Source organism: Schistocerca piceifrons, chromosome X (assembly GCF_021461385.2).
Source record: "Schistocerca piceifrons isolate TAMUIC-IGC-003096 chromosome X, iqSchPice1.1, whole genome shotgun sequence".
NCBI lineage: Eukaryota > Metazoa > Arthropoda > Insecta > Orthoptera > Acrididae > Schistocerca > Schistocerca piceifrons.
In genome coordinates, this window is record NC_060149.1 from 833,197,411 (window position 1) to 833,217,484 (window position 20,074).

At 39.6% G+C, this 20,074-nt stretch overlaps 1 protein-coding gene across 2 annotated transcripts in view; it reads right to left on the reverse strand.

Annotated features, from left to right (window-relative positions):
• LOC124721689 (probable galactose-1-phosphate uridylyltransferase) overlaps positions 1–20,074 on the reverse strand; it is a 172,946-nt gene that overhangs the window by 129,542 nt on the left and 23,330 nt on the right. For both annotated transcript variants that reach the window (XM_047246768.1, XM_047246767.1), the window contains one exon: positions 13,713–13,882. In XM_047246768.1, coding sequence (XP_047102724.1) covers positions 13,713–13,820 — 108 coding nt within the window. In that variant the 5' untranslated portion in view covers positions 13,821–13,882. The remainder of the gene's footprint in view (positions 1–13,712; positions 13,883–20,074) is intronic.

The window sequence follows — 20,074 nt, forward strand, 5'->3', positions numbered from 1 at the left end:
AAGCATTACTTTGCATAATACTCATTTCAAAATTAGACTTTACAACTCAGTGTACCCTAATATTTCACTATGTGGTGATTTTAACATAGATTTTTGCTTTTATTCATTCTCTGCAATACTGTTATTTAGCATTTCCAATCAGGTTTACATTCACACAGTACTGCAACAAGTTTGTAAGAAGGGATACAAATTTCTTGGAAAAATAAAAAGAACAGTTTTTTTGTATATACCAGAACTACATATGATAAATTTTTCATGACTTTTTCAAATTTCATAAAAAATTAAGAAGGTAATCTGTGAATCCAAGAAAGTGTATAACTGGCAGTTTATATTCTACACCAGGAGTAAATATAAAGTTTTGTTGGGAGTTAATAATGATAAAACACAGTGTGCTGCCAGCTTCTAATTTACTGAAGAATTGTGTTGTGTAAATTTAAGAAATAAACAAAACAAATTAAGAAATAACGTTAAGCCCAGAAGACACAACAGACTAGTGTTGAAACATGCCTTGTGATTGAAAAACATTGTGTTTCACGGAAGGCAGATGTGTAAAATTCTGCTAAAGCTGTCAACATATTTGAAACGAAACATTTTATTCAATACTACTGACCACATTTGCTACTTAGTCATCTTCCAGTGAAGATTTACGTTTGTTCGTATATATATATATATATATATATATATATATATATAGTAGAGGGAAACATTCCACGTGGGAAAAATATATCTAAAAAGAAAGATGATGAAACTTACCAAACAAAAGCGCTGGCAGGTCGATAGACACACAAACAAACACAAACATACACACAAAATTCTAGCTTTCGCAACCAATGGTTGCCTCGTCAGGAAAGAGGGAAGGAGAAGGAAAGACAAAAGGATATGGGTTTTAAGGGAGAGGGTAAGGATTCATTCCAATCCCGGGAGCGGAAAGACTTACCTTAGGGGGAAAAAAGGGAAAAAAGGACAGGTATACACTCGCACACACACACATATCCATCCACACATACACAGACACAAGCAGACATTTGTAAAGGCAAAGGCCTTTACAAATGTCTGCTTGTGTCTGTGTATGTGTGGATGGATATGTGTGTGTGTGCGAGTGTATACCTGTCCTTTTTTCCCTTTTTTCCCCCTAAGGTAAGTCTTTCCGCTCCCGGGATTGGAATGACTCCTTACCCTCTCCCTTAAAACCCATATCCTTTTGTCTTTCCTTCTCCTTCCCTCTTTCCTGACGAGGCAACCATTGGTTGCGAAAGCTAGAATTTTGTGTGTATGTTTGTGTTTGTTTGTGTGTCTATCGACCTGCCAGCGCTTTTGTTTGGTAAGTTTCATCATCTTTCTTTTTAGATATATATATATATATATATATATATATATATATATATATATATATATATATATATATATATATATATATATATAGCATTAACAGATCTTACATTATGTCATAAAAGAAACAGGACATCAGCATACTCCAAGAGCAATGGACTCTCAAAAACCATGCTGAATTGCGTAATTTGGCTTAAATTGCACATTCATGTGTCCAGATTCACACTGATATAGGCGCTTACGTGGTACTGAGCTTCTCAGCATGGTTTTCGGGATGCCAGTTGTCTTTGAGTACCAGTACTGTATCATTTCATAGTTGGTTCTTTATTATAGCATTAGGTCATAGGTGCCATAGGATGAAAATGTGAACTTGACATTGAGGGAACAGTTGAAACTAGCCAATAGTGTGGAATGAAACACTTTGTTTCAAATAAATTGGCTGTCTCTGCAGAAAAGATCAATAAAAGCCAAATTTCTTTAGCAAACCAACAAAAATATCTTGACTGTTCTGCAAGACAATTAACGCCTGATTGCCAATAATGTGGAAATAAAATGAAATCAGAAAACTGAAACTAATAACATATTTTAGTCTTCCATAATTATGTGACTGTATTTTAATTCACTTGATAGCTCCCAGCCACAGAAATCCATTTTGTTTACAAATGACATGAGAGCTGTAAATTAAGAGAAAACAGCCCAATCATGAAACATAAACATGGTTGACATGGAGAGTACCCCCCCTCCCCCCCCCCCCAACTACAACCCAGACTACTCAGCACATGTGCGAATCTGTAGTGGTGCCCGCTGCTTCTGTAGGTAGAGCGATGCATTAAGATGCTGTAATCACAAGTTATAGATAAATAACAGCAATAAGATGACCATTCAGTCACACACATGTCGCAAAGTAACAGAGTGTCTAAATCAGTTAAGAGCATTGTAAGAGACAAACACAAGTGAGCTCTGGTAACACATTGTTGTACATCAGTTATATCTTAATCACTTTCAATATCTTTTGTGTAGTCACTAGAACTGCTGTCAGAATTTAATGAAATACTAAGTTGTTCTATGTTATTATCCATGACATTAATTTTCCCATACTTTAATGATTACTTCCTTCATGTGTCTTACACCATTCTGCCAATCTGATGATGTTCGGCTTGTAGTATCATTTGTCAAGCTTTCCATTTCCACCAGGACACATTTTTTATTGTTCCTTTCCACACAACACTTAAATTGCGCCCATATGAGCACAACTGAATTGAAATGGCAGTGATATGATGGCAGTCTGAGGATACTACAGCCACATTTTTTTGCTAGTTCATCTACAATATAGAGATTACAGAGGTAAAGATGGCTTGTTCTGAGCCATGAAAAACTAGTAATTCACCCTTTCTACAGTCATCTGGTATAGGAATGTTTGTTTTATTGTAGCCACTCAATAATGTCATGTTTTCTGGAAGTAACTGTAGGTGCCTTATCAATAACAGTTGAATGATAATAATTACTAAATGTTTGTTCATGTTTTTGATGGCTTTTGATATAAACAAAAGTTACACAATGATTCATATATTCCAATTCTGTATACCTTTAGAAGAGAAAAATCTTCCAAAAACTGAACCCAAGGAAAATACACACACACACACACACACACACACACACACACACACACACACACACACTCTCTCTCTGTGTCTGTGTATGTGCGGATGGATATATATATATATATATATATGTGTGTGTGTGTGTGTGTGTGCGTGTGCGTGTGTGTGCGTGCGCGTGTGCGTGTGCGCGTGCGCGTGCGCGTGCGCGTGCGCGTGCGCGTGCGCGTGCGCGTGCGCGTGCGCGTGCGCGTGCGCGTGCGCGTGCGCGTGCGCGTGCGCGTGCGCGTGCGCGTGCGCGTGCGCGTGTGTGTGGGCGTGTGTGTGTGTGTGTGTGTGTGTGTGTGTGTGTGTGCGTGTGTGTGTGCGTGCGTGCGTGCGTGCGTGGGTGTGCGTGCGTGTGGGTGCGTGACTGTATACCTGTCCTTTTTTCCCCCTAAGGTAAGTCTTCCCGCTCCCGGGATTGGAATGACTCCTTACCCTCTCCCTTAAAACCCAAATCCTTTCGTCTTTCCCTCTCCTTGCCTCTTTCCTGATGAAGCAACCGTGGGTTGCAAAAGCTTTAATTTTGTGTGTGTGTTTGTGTGTCTATCAACATACCAACACTTTCGTTTGGTAAGTTACATCGTCTTTGTTTTTAGATATATTTTTCCCACCTGGAATGTTTCTTTCTTATATATAAACAACAAAACAGTTTATTACATTGATAAAGGTATTATACAACCTAAGATGAGTGCTATTAGTTTTATGACTGCATTACTACACGAACATAAGTTTTCTTAAGACAAATAAAAACAATCTTAAAAAACAGTTGACTGTATTGAACCCACAACATTTCCATTAATGGATCAGTGCTTTGTTCTTATGCTAATGTGTCACACAGATAATTTCATTTCATTTCATTTCATTTCGTTACTGTGCACTGTAGCTGTAATGAAAACTTATACTGTGGACGTGACCAATGTGGTAAATTTCATAAGAAATAGAAACACAACACATGAATTTGGAATAGTGAACAGGGACAATTTTGACTGTAGCACACAGTGGCGTACTGTCAGTATATCAATTACATTTCCTTCACACTGAATTTAGATACAACTCTCCATCCACCCTTGAAAACAATTTCGGTATGATGGCTGCATACCGCATATAGTAATATATGCCCTTAAAATCCACTGAACGTAAAGTGACAACATTTTTCACTGCAAGATCTCCAAATTAAGTGCTACAGGTTTCTTAATTTCAAAACATCATAATAACAATTACCTCTAAAGGCAAGCCATGATGTCAGACTATAAGATATGAAAGAATCCAAACTTTTAACCATATATTTCATTTATGATCATGTGATACAGATCTTGAATCTGACAGTTTTCCTTCCAATATTTTTGTACGGAAACTAAATCGTTTACCAAACACTAACTTTAGCAGCAGATGTAATTCTGCCTTATTTGCATACCAATATGTTTATAGTGGTACAATGCAAAAACTACTGTATATTGGGGCACTCCCTTGCCTCCCCTCCATCCTTTGCAGGTGGCTGGGTTTGAACTGGCGTACTACAACATGCCAGCCAGCAGCAATTATTGATACGTCACATTGCATTTAGACAGCTTGTGTCAATCAATATCTGTCAAGAATCTCTTAGGCAGAAGTTAGTGACTGGAAAACATGCAGAACACACTTGTTTGCAAAAAGAGTAAGTGGATGCAAAAAATTGCAGACAAATTGCACTGATACCTTTTTATTTCAGGATCACCAAGCACATTCTAAGCTCAAACTTTATGATGTTCCCAGAGGAGATGAGGCTTCTCTCAAACAATCAGCATAGCTTCACAAAGATGAACATGTGTGAAATACATCTTGCACTGCAGCACTAATCCACAGTTCCTAGAGTCCTATCAGAGGTATAAAAAAAATACACAAGAGGGTATGCTGCAGTGAAAATATATTTCAACGACACATTAATATATAATGCAGAAAATAAATGCAAAGTGCTGTAGAATGTCCTCTCCATTAATGGCCAGCCTATTCATGATGGTCGAATTTATCCGCATTTCTTTAGTTTTGCAAACATTTACCTTGAGGCCTGCAACTTCTGTCTCTCTCTGTAACCTGGCCAGTTTCTCTTCGATGTCTTGATATTGTTGTCCCATTACTCACATGTCGTCTGTGAAATCTAGATTTTCGAGCCTATCCCACATTCCCCATTGTACACCTCTCTTCCCCCCATCACTCTCTTCATCACACGGTCCAACACCAAAAGAAATAGTGTTGGCAAAAGAATACATCCTTGTCGTACTCCCGAATTAACTTGGAAAGGCTTTGTTAGTTTTCCATTATGTATTACTTGGCATTCATAGCCTTCATACATTTCCTTGATGATGTTAATAATCTTTGTTAGAATGCCATATTTTGCAAGAGCATCCCATATGACTCTTCGGTTGACAGAGTAGAAAGCCTTTTCAAAGTCAATGAAGGTAAGGTAGAGGGTGTGTTGCCACTCCGCACTTTGTTCCAGAATAACTCTGAGAGTATTGATAAGGTCCACACAGCTTCGATGTTTTCTAAAACCCACCTGCTCTCTCCTCAGTTGTGCTTCCACAGAATCCTTAATGCAGTTTAAACTGATCCTCGAAAGTGCCTTACTCGGTACTGACATTAGGGTAATGCACCGCCAGTTGTTGCAGTTAGTAACATCTCCTTTTTTGGGTCTTTTTACTATAATACCTCATTTCCAATCTGTTGGCAGTTTTTCCTCTCTCCATATCTTCTCTAAGAGGATGTGCAATAACTCAACAGTGGTGTCTAAGTCTGTTTTCAGCATCTCAGATGTTATATTATCTGGTCCTGGTGCCTTCCCATTCTTGATCCGCTTCAGTGCTATACGAATTTCTGCTTTCGTGGGTGCATTTACAACAATGCTGGGACTAGGATCATTGTATTCCATTTGTTCTTGTTCTTCTACCTCCCCACCAAAGTCTCTATTTAGAACTTCTTTAAAGTGTTCCTTCCACCTACATGATTGTTCTTCATGTGTAGTTAGTATCTCTCCTTTCTTATTCCTTACTGGTCGGTTCCTCTGGAAGCTTTTCTTTGAGAGCATCTTAGTGATATCATATAGTTAATGGAAAGGACGTAGAACAGGTCCAATCTTTCCTCTATCTTGAAAGTAGAGTCACGACTACAGGAGGCGCTGAGGAGGACATCCGTAGTCGCATCCGCAAAGCAAATGGTGCATTTGTACAACTGTACCCTGTCTGGAGAAACAGAAACACCTCAAAGAAGACCAAACTCCGGCTTTTCAATAGCAATGTGAAGGCTGTTCTGTTGTATGGTAGTGAAACTTGGAAGGTGAGTAACCACATCAAAAACCAGCTCCAAGTTTTTATCAATCGCTGTCTCTACGTATTTTAAATGTGAGGTGGCCAGATATAATGACAAATGAAGATCTTTGGAGGAAGACAAATCAGCAACCAATCAACATACAAATCAAAGAAAGAAAATGTAACTGGACTGGGCATACATTGATGAAACTTGGTTGCACCAAACAGATGTGGAAAAAGATGATCGAGAGAGAAGCTGCAGAGGATGGGAAAACCTGGAGTGAAGTGAAGAGACTTGCTAGAAATTGTACCAAATGGAGGAATCTCGTCATGGCCCTATGTTCCAGAGGGAATGACAGGAACTAAGCAAGCTGTAAGATGTCATAAAAAAGGAGACTGGAAAGGCAGACAAATAAAGGATGGGGTAGGATAATGGAAAGTCCTATGGCATTAGCAAATTTTGTAAATGATCATTTCCCTGGTATTGCAGAGAACCTGTAGCAAAATCTTCCTAAAACATACGTATCACCCACATTTACTTACACAGCAAGCACAATGATGATGATTTCCACAACAGAGCTAAAAGTCAGGAAAACAGTATAACAATTAAAAAATAAATCACCAAGCATAGATGACATTCCAGTCTCTGTTCTCAGGGAGTGGACTGATACCATACAAGCCCCCATTAATAAGCATAATAAATGAATCCTTTGGTTCATATGTTTACCCAGAGTACCTAAACGATGCACGAGTGGTGCCTTTACTAAAGAAAAGTAATTCGGAAAGCACTGAAAAGTACAGGCCAGTTTCAATGCTGTCATCATTCTCAAAAATAATTGAAGCAATCATGAAAGAGACACTCATGAATTACATGAGTAACACTTTGACTGCTGAGGATAAGTTAGCTTCCATGCTACCCCACTCCCCAGCTGCTGAGGACGTATTTAAACACTATTGACGAGTTTACACGACCCATCCTGCCAACCTTTCACTGCTGCAGAAGAGTTACTTACATGTCTCGGTGGAAAAAAAAAAAAAAGTTTTGAGGGTTAATCATACAACATACAGGCCTATTTGGGCACTGTCACTTGCAAAAAAATCTCATTTCGATATCTTTAACTGTTTATGAAATATGAAGATTGTTATTCCCAATGTACATGTCCAACCATCTGGCAAATACAAAAACAAATAGCTCTAGAAAGAAATGTGACATCTTTCTCCACTCAATTTTAAATAAAATTTCGATATCTTTTCTACACTTCATACATTGCGATATCGAGCTAAAATAAACCATATACAGAGTTTACACAATGCATTTTCACCTCTACAAACCCTTTAAAATGTCATGCAGTGTTTTACTTAATTTGATGCAGCACAGTAACTATGACAAATAATGAAAGGAAATTCAGTCCTTTATTGAGAATATATCTGAATGTAAGATGAACAAAAATCTAATTTTTTCACAGAATAGTTTTCTTAAAAATCTGATTATAATATTTCATATCTCTCAGCACAGCTAGCAGCATTTGGTAAGCAGTACAGTGACAACAAAGCCATGCTCAGTACGGAATTCAGAGAGCACATCGATAGCAGTTAAAGGTTAGCAAAGCATAGGTTACTTTCAGAAGTGGCAGAAGTACAATATCAGCCATTGCAGAGTTCTCAAGAGAGGTACTTGAAGCTCATGATAGGGATAATTGTGTTACATGCATTTTCTTAGACTTGTTCAAGGCTTTTGACACCGTTGATCATAAAACATTATTGAGAAAGCTATAACCATTAGGTATAAGAGGAACAGCAGATGAATGGACTTTGAAAACAGGGTGCAAAAGGTGCAGATTGTTCACATGTCTGCTGCTGATAAATTTTTAGTAAAACAACGGTCAGACAAGAAACACATAAACACAGGTGTTCCTCAGGGTAGCATATTGGGTCCAATTGTTTAGCAACTTGCTGAGGAGGGCTCAAAAATGCCAAGAGATGAATGGTGGTCACTTTTAACATCTGCCACAATCTGGTTAGTACCTCAGGTTACTACTGAATTTCCTTTCCTCTATTGTGTTGCTTTGTACCCTGGTAGTTTAAGACATGGAGGAAACGTTCTCTTTGCTGATGACAGCAATATCATAATTACTGATAAAATATTAGAAGTCCTATTACAGAACGTAAATGAAACCCTCAAGAGTGTTTACAACTGGACGACATGTAATAAATTAACATGAAACACAACGAAAATAAACAGTATACATTTCAGCATAAAGAGAAGAAGCAACTCTATCACATTACACATAAATGATAAATCTAAGACTGTGTAGCAAACACCAAGTTTTTGGGGATGAACACTGATTGTCAGCTAACATGGAGTGAACCAACAAAGATACTGGAAAAAAAGAATGTCCTGTGTAAATTGAAGGTGGAATGGAAAGAAAGGAAATGAAAAGGAAGGGGAGGGGTTATTAACGTAAGCTGCATTGTGACATTATGCGGATAAGTGAACAGACATCACACATTGATTCACTTAGATGGGCAATGGAGCCACCTTCTTTAGTGTGGAAGCACAAGAATGTACGACCTTCTGTGGAAATCTCAGAGTAGCGAGCATGGAGGAAATTGACAAGTGAAAATGTGCATTGACCAGGACTCAAACCTGGGATCATCTGCTTACTACACAGGAGAGTTAACAACTGTGTCACCCAAGACACAGTGTTCATCGCAACTGCGCAGACTATTTTGGCACGCCTCACGGCCGACTCACAGTCTCACCAAGCTCTACCTATCAGCAGTTCCTGTCAATTTCCTCCATGTTCACTACTCCGAGATTTCCACAGAAGGTCTGACGTACTTGTGCATCTGCACTAAAGAAATCAATGTGTGATGTCTGTTCACAGAATTCATCCGCATGTATGGGCATTGGATCCACCTTCTTCAGTGCAGATTCACAAGTACATCCAACCTCCTGCAGGAACCTGAGAGTAGCGAGCATGGAGGAAATGGACAGGGACTGTGGATAGGTGGTGATCGGTGGAAATATGGGTTGGCCATGAGGCATGCCGAAATAGTCCATGCTGTTGTGATGAACACTGTATCCTGGGTGGCGCAGTGGTTGTTGCACTTGCTTAGTAAGCACGAGATCCCAGATTCAAGTCCCAGTCCAGTACACATTTTCACTTGTTGCTGCTGATTCCGCATAATATCCCAATGCAGCTGACATCAGTAAGCCCTTCCCTTCCCTTCCCTTCCCTTCCCTTCCCTTCCCTTCCCTTCCCTCCCCTCCCCTCCCCCCCCCCCCCCCCCTTCCACCTTCAATTTACATATAATGCATCACAGCAGTGGATTCTGCATGGTGTCCATTCTTTAAGACATGTCCAAAAGAATAGACACCAGGCATTCATATAAAAAATAATGTCATCAGCATGCTATGCTCTCAGAGTGTTAGCATCATTTTGTAACAGTCAATGTGTTGTGATGACATAATGTGCTTACATACACTCAGTTCTTAGTTATGGGAGTCTTTTCTGGGAATTGGAGGCAAAAAAAAAACATGGACAGGGCTTATAAAATACAGGGCAAGGCCATAAGAATAACAACTGGAAATAGTAGTTGGACTCATTCTAAAGAGCTATTTAAAAAATACTACACTAATAGTTTTATACATAATCATGGAATAAGAGCCAGTTTGCAGTTCCATTTACCCAAGAAAAAATATTCAGAACAGCATTTTATATCAGGGAATAAAATTGTATAACAAATTGCCTGAGGAAATGAAAAAGATTACTAAAATTTATTTGTTTAGAAACACAGATAAAACATTCTTCACAAGTAATGCACATTATACAGTTAAAGATTACTTACAAGGGAACTTCCCCATTGCACCCCCCTAAGATTTAGTTATAAGTTGGCACAGTGGATAGGCCTTGAAAAACTGAACACAGATCAATCGAGAAAACAGGAAGAAGTTGCGTGGAGCTATGAAAAAAATAAGCAAAATATACAAAGTGAGTAGTCCATGTGCGACATATGCAACATCAAGAAAAGTGTGAGTTCAGGAGCTCAGTGGTCCCGTGGTCAGCGTGAGCAGCTGCAGAGCGAGAGATCCTTGGTTCAAATCTTGCCTCGAGTGAAAAATTTATTTTCTTTATTTTGGCAAAGTTATGATCTGTCCGTTCGTTCATTGACGTCTCTGTTCACTATAATAAGCTTAGTGTCTGTGTTTTGCGACCGCCGCACTGCAAAACGGTGTGATTAGTAGACGAAAGGACATGCCTCTCCAATGGGAACCGAAAACATTTGATCGCAAGGTCTTAGGTCAACCGATTCCTCCACAGGAAAACACGTATCATATACTCTATACGACACTGGTGACATATAATAATTGTCTGAAAATAAAAAATTAAACTCTTCACCCAAGGGAAGACTTGAACCCAGGATCTCTCGTTCCACAGCTGCTCACGCTAACCACGGGACCACGGTGTACCTGAGCTCGCACTTTCCTCGATGTTGCCTATCTTGCACATGGACTACTCATGTTTGTATATTTTGCTTTTTTTTTTCGTAGTTCCACACAACTTCTTCCTGTTTTCTCGATAGATCTGTGTTCAGTTTTTCAAGGCCTATCCACTGTGCCAACTTATAACTAAATATGAGGGGGGTGCAATGGGGAGGTTCCCTTGTTAGAGGACCCACAGTAGTGGATAGTAATTGAAAGGGGATAACTACAGCAACTTGACAAAATTCAGTACAATATTACTGTTTACTGCTTTCACAAGGGTCATATGTCAAGATGTATAAAGCATGATAGCAATGTCTGTTGGCTGAGTTTTTCAGGTCGACAGCAGTACAGAGTTGAGAAGAGTCCGGAACTGAGTCAAGGGGCACAGCACCATCTTCTCAACCCAGGAGTCATTAGTAGGTGTCTTACTGAGTGTGGCCATCAGGGGTGGAACTACATTTGACATAGCAAGTGACAGGAAACAGCCCAGGAGTCATCAGTGGGTGTTCTCAATGTATGGGCAGTAAACAAGGAAACAACATTTTATATTGCAAGTTGCCTGAAACAATGTGTGTGTAGATGAAGAAACATTGGGTAATAGAGAATTACCAAATGCAGCAGTGCAGCTGTGAGGATATTGCTCTCACATTTGGGGGATGAAGCTGCTCTGTCCGGCCATCCTGATTTAAGCTTTCTGTGGTTTTCCTAGATTGCTAAGGTAAGTACCAGGATAGTTTTTTAATCAAGGCCATGGCCAACCACCTGCCCTATCCCCACAGGCTACCTGTCCTATCTTCTTAAAGCATGTTATGTATGCCATGTGTTATATTTCGGCTCACTGATTAGCATTGTACTACGTTGACAAATCCTGAATAACAGTGAGATGGTCCTTCATATATGCTATCTTGTCAAAGAAACAGTAAGAATATTTTTGAAGATATATGATTGTCTTGTTGAATTTTGGACTAATAGAACTCGGTATGCTACCAGCACCCTTTTCACTGGTCCTCTCTCATGGTATTTTGCGGGACAGCAGGCATCGCATGTATCCGTGACTGCACCACTTCTGCACTTACTCCCTGGTTCCAACCTGGAACATCCCCATGCCACCACTGCCATCATCATCATCTGCAGCTTCTGCCACAGAGGCCATGGATGTTTCAACAGTCGCCCCAGTGCCCACATTGGTGGACCGCCCTTTCTCCAAGGAATAATGGGTGCTAAAATCCTGTACATAACACTTCAATACATGCAACATCACGATGTCACTGGTACTCTATACTTCAAATATTCTGCTAACGGCATCTGCGCAGCCTGGCCACCAGAGGCAGTGGGTTACATATCTTGGCCACATGGCATGGCATCCACCACACCATCTACCAGAGCCCTCCACTTTATAAGAGCAGCGCAGCAGGCACTCGCTCTCATATTGTGTTCTCCCTTATTCTCAGCAACTGCTTGTATCAATACCTGGAATGTTTTCATGTTTGTGTCTATGTTGTCACCCGCTGCTCGCCGATATGTGGGGTAAGAATAATTTTGGTTCACTGTGGCTGTGCTATTGTTTGTCTCTTACATTATGTCAATCCTCATAATGAAGAGAAAGAACAGTATTACATTATAAGAGTAATGGTGAAGATGCGGAGAATATCAGAATCTTTAAATATTTAGGGATAATGCTAAGAAACATTGTGATTAGGGACAAACATAGTGAATGAAAATGGAATACTTAAATTTGTTGGAAGGGAACTTGAAAAGTGCAATTAATCTATCAATTTAATCACTTACAACATACTAGTGTGACCGATTCTGCTGAACGGAATCTGTATCAAGCAAGACTGCAGACACCAAAGGAACTCAGAGACACATCATTAGGATTGTAACTGGTCCAAATAGTCCATGCAAAAGTGCAACAGATATTCTCGGGAACTTAGATGAGTATATTGGGAAGAAATGGGACACCATTTTTGTCAAACACTGTTGGGTCAATTTATAGAACCTGAACTGAAGGAAGACTTCAACATTTTTGACATCACCTTATATAGGTCACATAGGGATCCTGAGTTTAGATAGGAGAGGTTAGGTCATTTACAGAAGCAACAGATGATCATTTTCTCTTGCTCAATATACAAATGCAACAGAATAGAAGCATAACATTAGTCAATAGCCTGGAGATTTCTCACTGAGTCAGTTCATATTAAAACACAGTCAAGGGAAGTCTGTTTAACAAAATGGAGGGTTCTGCTAATGGCTGTCACCTCTGCTATAAACACACTACATGTTCCTGGCACCTAATGGCTTTCCATACTGGCAAGAGATGTAAAAGCATATCCTGCTCGATTCACAGATTTAGAGCCATTGGTGTAAAAGATGGTAGCACCTTGGAACTCTTTTAAAAACTCTATGTAACAATGTCAAAAGGTCATGGGGGCAACATTTAGGATCTTGCAAGAGATCAGTCCTAATCCATGTCCAAGTGCGTGAGAAAACACAAGGAACACAGCCCAGGGAGGGAGACGGAGACCTTGCCATAGGGAAGCAAGGTGAATTCCAACTTGTACCCCCACCCAAGGCTGGGTGTCACAAGGACAACACCCCTCATACACAAAGAGAATGCAATACATGGGATTGCCAAGGAACTGTTGAATCCTGACTGCACAGGAGACCAAGAGCTGGTACCGTCGATTCTGAAGAAGGCAGATCCCCACTTCAGCAAGGAGACTGTCTACGAGACTACTCTACAAGAACTGCATATTTCTAACACACACAACTATGGATAAAATTTACTTAGAATTATTATTAACTGCATTATTCTGTATTACAGTTCATTCAAAGTAATTTTAATAACTATTTAGTAAATCAGAAAGTGTGAATGGAGTGTCATTAAAATATTGTGGACAGTCCAGTAAACGCACAGTTGCCATTCACATAAAATGTTACTTTCCGTGCTGTATTGCAATCATTTATTACCTGTCCATTAGGTCTTGTAACACCTGGACACAGCGGGTTATTTGGATCATGTTCTGGAATTTCCTCTTCTTGAGGACGCTCAATTTGACCACTCCACGGACGTTTCATGCGATGAGGTGACACAAGAACCCATTCATCTTTCAGTGGATTGTACCGTATGTGTTGGTGATCTGAAGCAAAATATAACACTACAGAAACTGAACTTGGTACAATGTAATGCTTAATTACAGATTAAATCTAAATTTTTATGAAGACTGTCCAATGTTTTAAGAATAACTGACTCCTGGTCCACTGTTCCATATTCAAGGAAGATATGATAATAGTCAACATAATGATTACAAACTGCAACAATCTACAACTATTACAAGCAGGAATGATTCACTTAATTCATCCAACAAATTTTCTCTGAACAGTGTGGTTGAGATGGTACTTATAATTCTGTTAAACTGTATTTCTCCCTCATTAGCTAAAACTGATTGAAAGGAATGCTTTATTGGCACTATCTGACCAGCACAGCCGGAAAAAAGAAAATGGCTCACATCTATTTCATGAAAGACAGTGGTTGCAACTGTGTCCATAATTATTTGGCAGTTGCTGTTTGGAAACTGTTACCCTAAAAATGCCTACTGAAAATACTCGAAATAACAGAAATTGAGAACACCTCCAATTACACTAAATACTTCTGGGAATTGGTTGTACAAGTAACCTCTTACCAGACATTAGAATGTAAATGTGACTGTATAAAGGGTGATCCCTAAATTACATCCATCGTGTTGGGTGGCTCCTGAAGCTCTGGATGTACATGTTCAACAGGCCATTTCATCATGGTGTGTGAGTAATATTCTCGGCTATGAGCCCAGTGACCACCTCAGTTGTCAGGCAAGTTTGTCAACTCTTCCTGGTCCCTTCCCCTAATAATCACCACACAATCTTTTTAGAGAAGAGCTATCCCAAGAGAGCCTATATCACAGGAGACATAGGTGAGTCCTGCACTTTAATTAGTTGCTTGGTATTCAATACCTAGGGAATTTTGTACGAAGTCAGGCATTCCCCCTCCATGAATATTCTCTAGCGGAAGGCTCTTCTTAGTCTTTTTAACCCCCTCATTACTTTTAATCTTGACTTACATTTTCTCCCCATCTTGTTTGTCTGTTACTCAACCCCTTAGATTGTCTACTAATTTTTGTCAACAGTACTGAAGGCACTGGAGATTTTTTTTTTTGTTGTTTTTGTTTTGGTTTAGGGTGCAAGAACAACTAGGGTCATATGGCCTGATACAAGGCGAAGAGTTCTGCTGTAAATACTGAGAAGTGTTCCGGAAGCCAATACCGAAAGACATCGGTGCCAATGACAAAGGCACACCTGACACCATAGTCAGTCTGGGAACCATCAGTGTACACAAAGGTATTATCACGAAGTTCCTTGCTAAGGTCGTGAAACTGAAGGCGATAGAGTGAGGCTGGAGTAGTGTCCTTAGGAAGTGAATGAAGGCCGTGGTGAACAAGGGCTGTAGCACAAAGCTAAGGTGGTGAAGGGTTCACACCAATCGGGAAAGTGGCAGATACGTGAAGTTAAGTTGCCGAGAAAAAGCCGAAAGCAGAAGTCCACGAGGTAACAGAGAAGAGAGACGTGCCCCATACAGGTTGGTGATCAAAGAAGTCATCAAAGAATAAGGCATATGACAGGTGGCCGTGCATGGCAGACAAATGGCATGCATATTTGCTGGGGTGAAAGTCAAGGCAGTAGGACAGCAGTAATTTGCCAGCTTCTGCATACACTCTCAACCGGGCCAGTGTAAAAGCTACAGTGGCCAAATGGATGCCACAATGGTGGACAGTATCGAGACAGCATAAGAGGGATGGAAGTGCATAAACGAAACACTCATAGTCAAGTTTCAAACGAACAAGGAACCAGAACAAACAGAGAAGGGTGGTTCGATCTGCTCCCCAGAAGTACCACTGAGGACGTGTAGGACACCAAGGGACCCATGAAATGGACCACCAGCTAAGACAAGCAGAAGGACCAAGAAAGTTTCCTATCGAGCATGAGCCCCAGGAATTTTTTAGTTTCAATGAACAGAAGAACAACAGGCCCACGATGTAAAGATAGTGGAAGAAACCAACTGCGTCGCCAGAAATTCATACAAACAGTTTTGCCAGTGGAAAAACGAAAGCCATTGTCAATGCTCCATGAGTAAAGATGTTCGAGACATCGCTGAAGATGCCGCTCAATGAGAGAGTTCTGTGGAGAACTGCAATAGATGGCAAAATCGTCAACAAAAAGGGAGCCAGAGATGCCCGGCGGGAGACAGGCCATTATAAGGTCAATGGTGATCAGGACGGAACCCTGAGGCAACCATTTTCCTGGATAAAGGTGTCTGACAAGGTAGAATCCACACATACCTTGAAAACTCGGTCTTTTAAAAGTCCGTGAGGAAACAGGGCATCTGGCCAAGGAAGCCCCACGTGTGAAGAGTATTGAGAATACTAGTCCTCCAGCAGGTATCGTAGGTTTTCTCCAAATCGAAAAACATGGCCACAGTCTGAGATTCTGCAGAAAACCATTCATGAGACGTGTGGACAAAGTGATGAGACTGTCAACTGCGGAATTGCATGCTCAAAATCCACACTGTGCAGTGGTTAGTAAATTGTGAGATTCGAGCCAGCATAATAGCTGGGCGTGAATCGTATGTTCCCTCACCTTGCAAACACAGCTCATGAGAGAAGTGGGGCAGTAGCTAGAAGGAAGGTGGGTCATTTCACATCAAATCATCCAGAAATTTTAGGAAATGACACTCTTGAAATTTTGGGTAGTGAAAGTTTATCTAGATATATTCACATTTCCAAAATGTAAATGTTGCAGGTCAATTACTTTTTCACTTATGATAAAAAGAAGTTGTATAGACTCAGGAATTCAAACTTTCATAGACGAGCTCCTTTATAATTTAAAAATAGTTCCTACAAGTTTTGTAGTGGAAGCTTGAAATTTTTTGAGTTTAATAGGAAGGTTTATATTTTTATAGTCATGCTTCCTGTAATGAATATCCATCATCTACATCTCAGAAAAAATTGTAAATAATTTCTTTTAAACAAAATCCATCCAGTGACATTATAAATTTTTATGGTATTGCCCACTCATTGATACATTTGAAAAATTTACAATATTATTATAAATATTCCACTATGTCACACAAAAAGAATCAGTTTGTAGAAATAATGGGAACTGTGAAAAACAATGTTATTGTAAAAGAAATTTTGAAGTTGCTAATTCATGACTACCATGTCACCACTAAATCACTGAAGCTGGTTACACTGGATTTTCATAGGAACAAAACATATCTGAGAACACTGTTTTATTGCCACTACATGTATTGCATCATCCAGTCCCTTTGTTTTGAGTCATGTGTTCACTGAGCATGCAGTTCTGAGCTCTTGTACTGAGTTGTACCCAGAGTCAGTTATTGGTTAAAAATTCAATTGTTGCAGTTTTTAACTATTCATTCTAAAACAAAAGTAAGTCCCCTAATGTTACAACAATAATGTGAAACACTTTTGTAATGAAACAATGGGATAGAATGATTTTTCATTAATTACTTTTTAGGTTACACCAGTCATCTTTTGAATTATTTACAACAAATATTGATTTTATGACTGAAGCAGTATGGAAAGTACAAGTAGGCAGTGTTTTCTTGGACAGGATCTGCAAGATAATTGCCTGACGTGTGTGAATGCACTGACCAGTGAAGAGCAAGAACTTTTATTATGGTGAAGCAACAGTCATTTATATTGTAATTTAAGTGTTTTATGTGTGTGTGTGTTAAACACAAAGACAGGTACCTATGCAGATTCTCTCTACATAAGAAAATTTGCTGTGATGGCTTCAAGCGTCATAAACGATCTGTTTCATCTGGATTGTGTGAAATTACTTTAGAAAAGGCAAATACCTTCAAAATGAGAGGCTTTAGCGTTATTCCTGGAGAGAAAATGTGTCCAACCTGTATCAAACTTATTAATGAAAAACAAGCAAGTGACAATCATCACCAGACTATATAAATGACAGTAATGTGAAGGTGCAGACTCCTGAAAAATCTGTGCTCAATACTAGCTTAAGAGTATCTCCTGCAAAGCTGCATTCAGTTGCTCAGCATAGTCAGTATGCAGCAGCCAAATGAAAATTGGAATCAGCAGCTGGGGCTCTGAAAACAAATTTCACATACATATCAAGTTGAGCTTGCTGCAGACAGTGATTTAACAGAACTGGAAGAAAAGGCAAAACATCATGATGAACTCATGGACAAAATCAAACATAAAATTGAATATGCAAATAATCATGTAAAAATTCAGTTACTTACTCTTGTGCTGCCAACCTGGTCTCGACAGGAAGTCACTTCCAAATGTCAGGTTTCTGAATATTTGGTATGACAAGCAAGAGCTCTTTTAATGGAGAAAGGTATTTTATCGATGGCTGAGCAGAAAAGAGGAAAGACACTGCCACATGATACAGTGCAAAAAGTAAAGAGCTTTTTTTGGATGACGAAAACACAAGAATAATGACTGGGAAAAAAGACAAAGTGTGCACCAGCAAAAATACCTATGAACAAAAGCATCTTGTTTTAAGTAATTTAACTAAACTGTATTCTCTCTATAAAAAAGTATCCTGAAAACAAAGTAGGATTCTCAAAATTTGTTTCTCTTCGACCAAAATAGTGTATACTTGCAGGATCATCAGGAACACGTAACGTGCGTGTGTGTGTGTGTGTGTGTGTGTGTGTGTGTGTGTGTGCGCGCGCGCGCGCGCGCGCGCGCGCATTTACCACCAAACTGTTAAATTGCTTCTAAATTCCATTTCTATTAAACAAACACACCAAGATCTAATTAAAATAACAACTTGTGATATAAATAACTGAGCCAGTATGCTTTGTCTGTGTGAAAAATGCCCCACCAGTTCATGGCTTCAAACCCACATAGAAGATGAAATAGAAGACTATGATCCTGATGAGATGGTTCAGTACAGTCAATGGGTATCAACTGATAGATCAGAATTCTGTGACACACTAATTAAGAAAATTGAAAAACTTGCTCAATCACAATCTGACTATTTGAAAATGAAGAAGGAAACACTTGATGAAGGATCAGTGTTAATTTTAATGGATTTCAGTGAAAAATCTCAATTTTGTTGTTCAAGATGAAGTACAGGGGTACCATTGGAACAATGGCAGCTGCACTCTTCACATTGTCCACATATATTACAAAAAGGACATACAGTTGCACGCAAAAAGTATTTGTATTGTTTCTGATGATGTAGAACATGATGCTGCCTTGGTGTACCAGACTCAGAAGACTGTATTGAATTTTTTAAAGTGTGAATTTCCAGAAATTCATTTTGTGTATGTTGAATATTTCACTGATGGTTGTGCTGCACAATATAAAAATTGTAATTATTTCAGAAATATCTGCTACCATGAACACGACTTCAACATAAAATGCAGTTGGTCCTTTTTTGCAACCAGCCATGGCAAATCTCCCTGTGTTGGTATTGGCAACACTGATAAAAAGACTTGTCACAAAACCAAGTTTGCAAAGAGGTTATTAAATTTCAAATACATACAGCTTCACAGGTACTTGAATTCTGTCACGAGAACTTGCAAGGCATTTCAGTTCTCTTTGTTTCAAAAGATGAAATGGTACAAGTCAGACATTATCTTTCTCAGCACCTCACAAGTGCAAAAACAATTCTTCGAACACGATCTATGCATCACATTGTACCAATATCACCAACCAAGACTGGAGCAAAAAGGCTGAGCTGTGATATGGATTTTAGTATCGTGTATGATTTCTCAGATGCACTTCTGCCACTAATGTCAGAATGCACTGTGCAGCCCAACTGCTATGCTGCATGTGCATATGACTTTTCTTGGTATTTGGGAATTGTTGAGAAGGTGAATTGTGAAGGAGGAGACGTTACAGTAAGGTTCATGCATCCACATGGACCATCCCCGTCCTTCTATTGGCCTGATAATGATGATTGTGATATTTCTTTCTCTCATATTATGTGTGAAGTTGATATCACCACAGCAACAGGCTTTACTTATTCTCTGACCAAAGAGTCGGTTGGTTGTTTTGGGGGAAGAGACCGAACTACGAGGTCATCGGTCTCGTCGGATTAGGGAAGGACAGGGAAGGAATTCGGCTGTGCCCTTTCAAAGGAACCATCCCGGCATTTGCCTGGAGCGATTTATGGAAATCACGGAAAACCTAAATCAGGATGGCCGGACGCGGGATTGAACCGTCGTCCTCCCAAATGCGAGTCCAGTGTACTAACCACTGCGCCACCTAGCTCTGTGTGACCAAAGAGCCCTCACA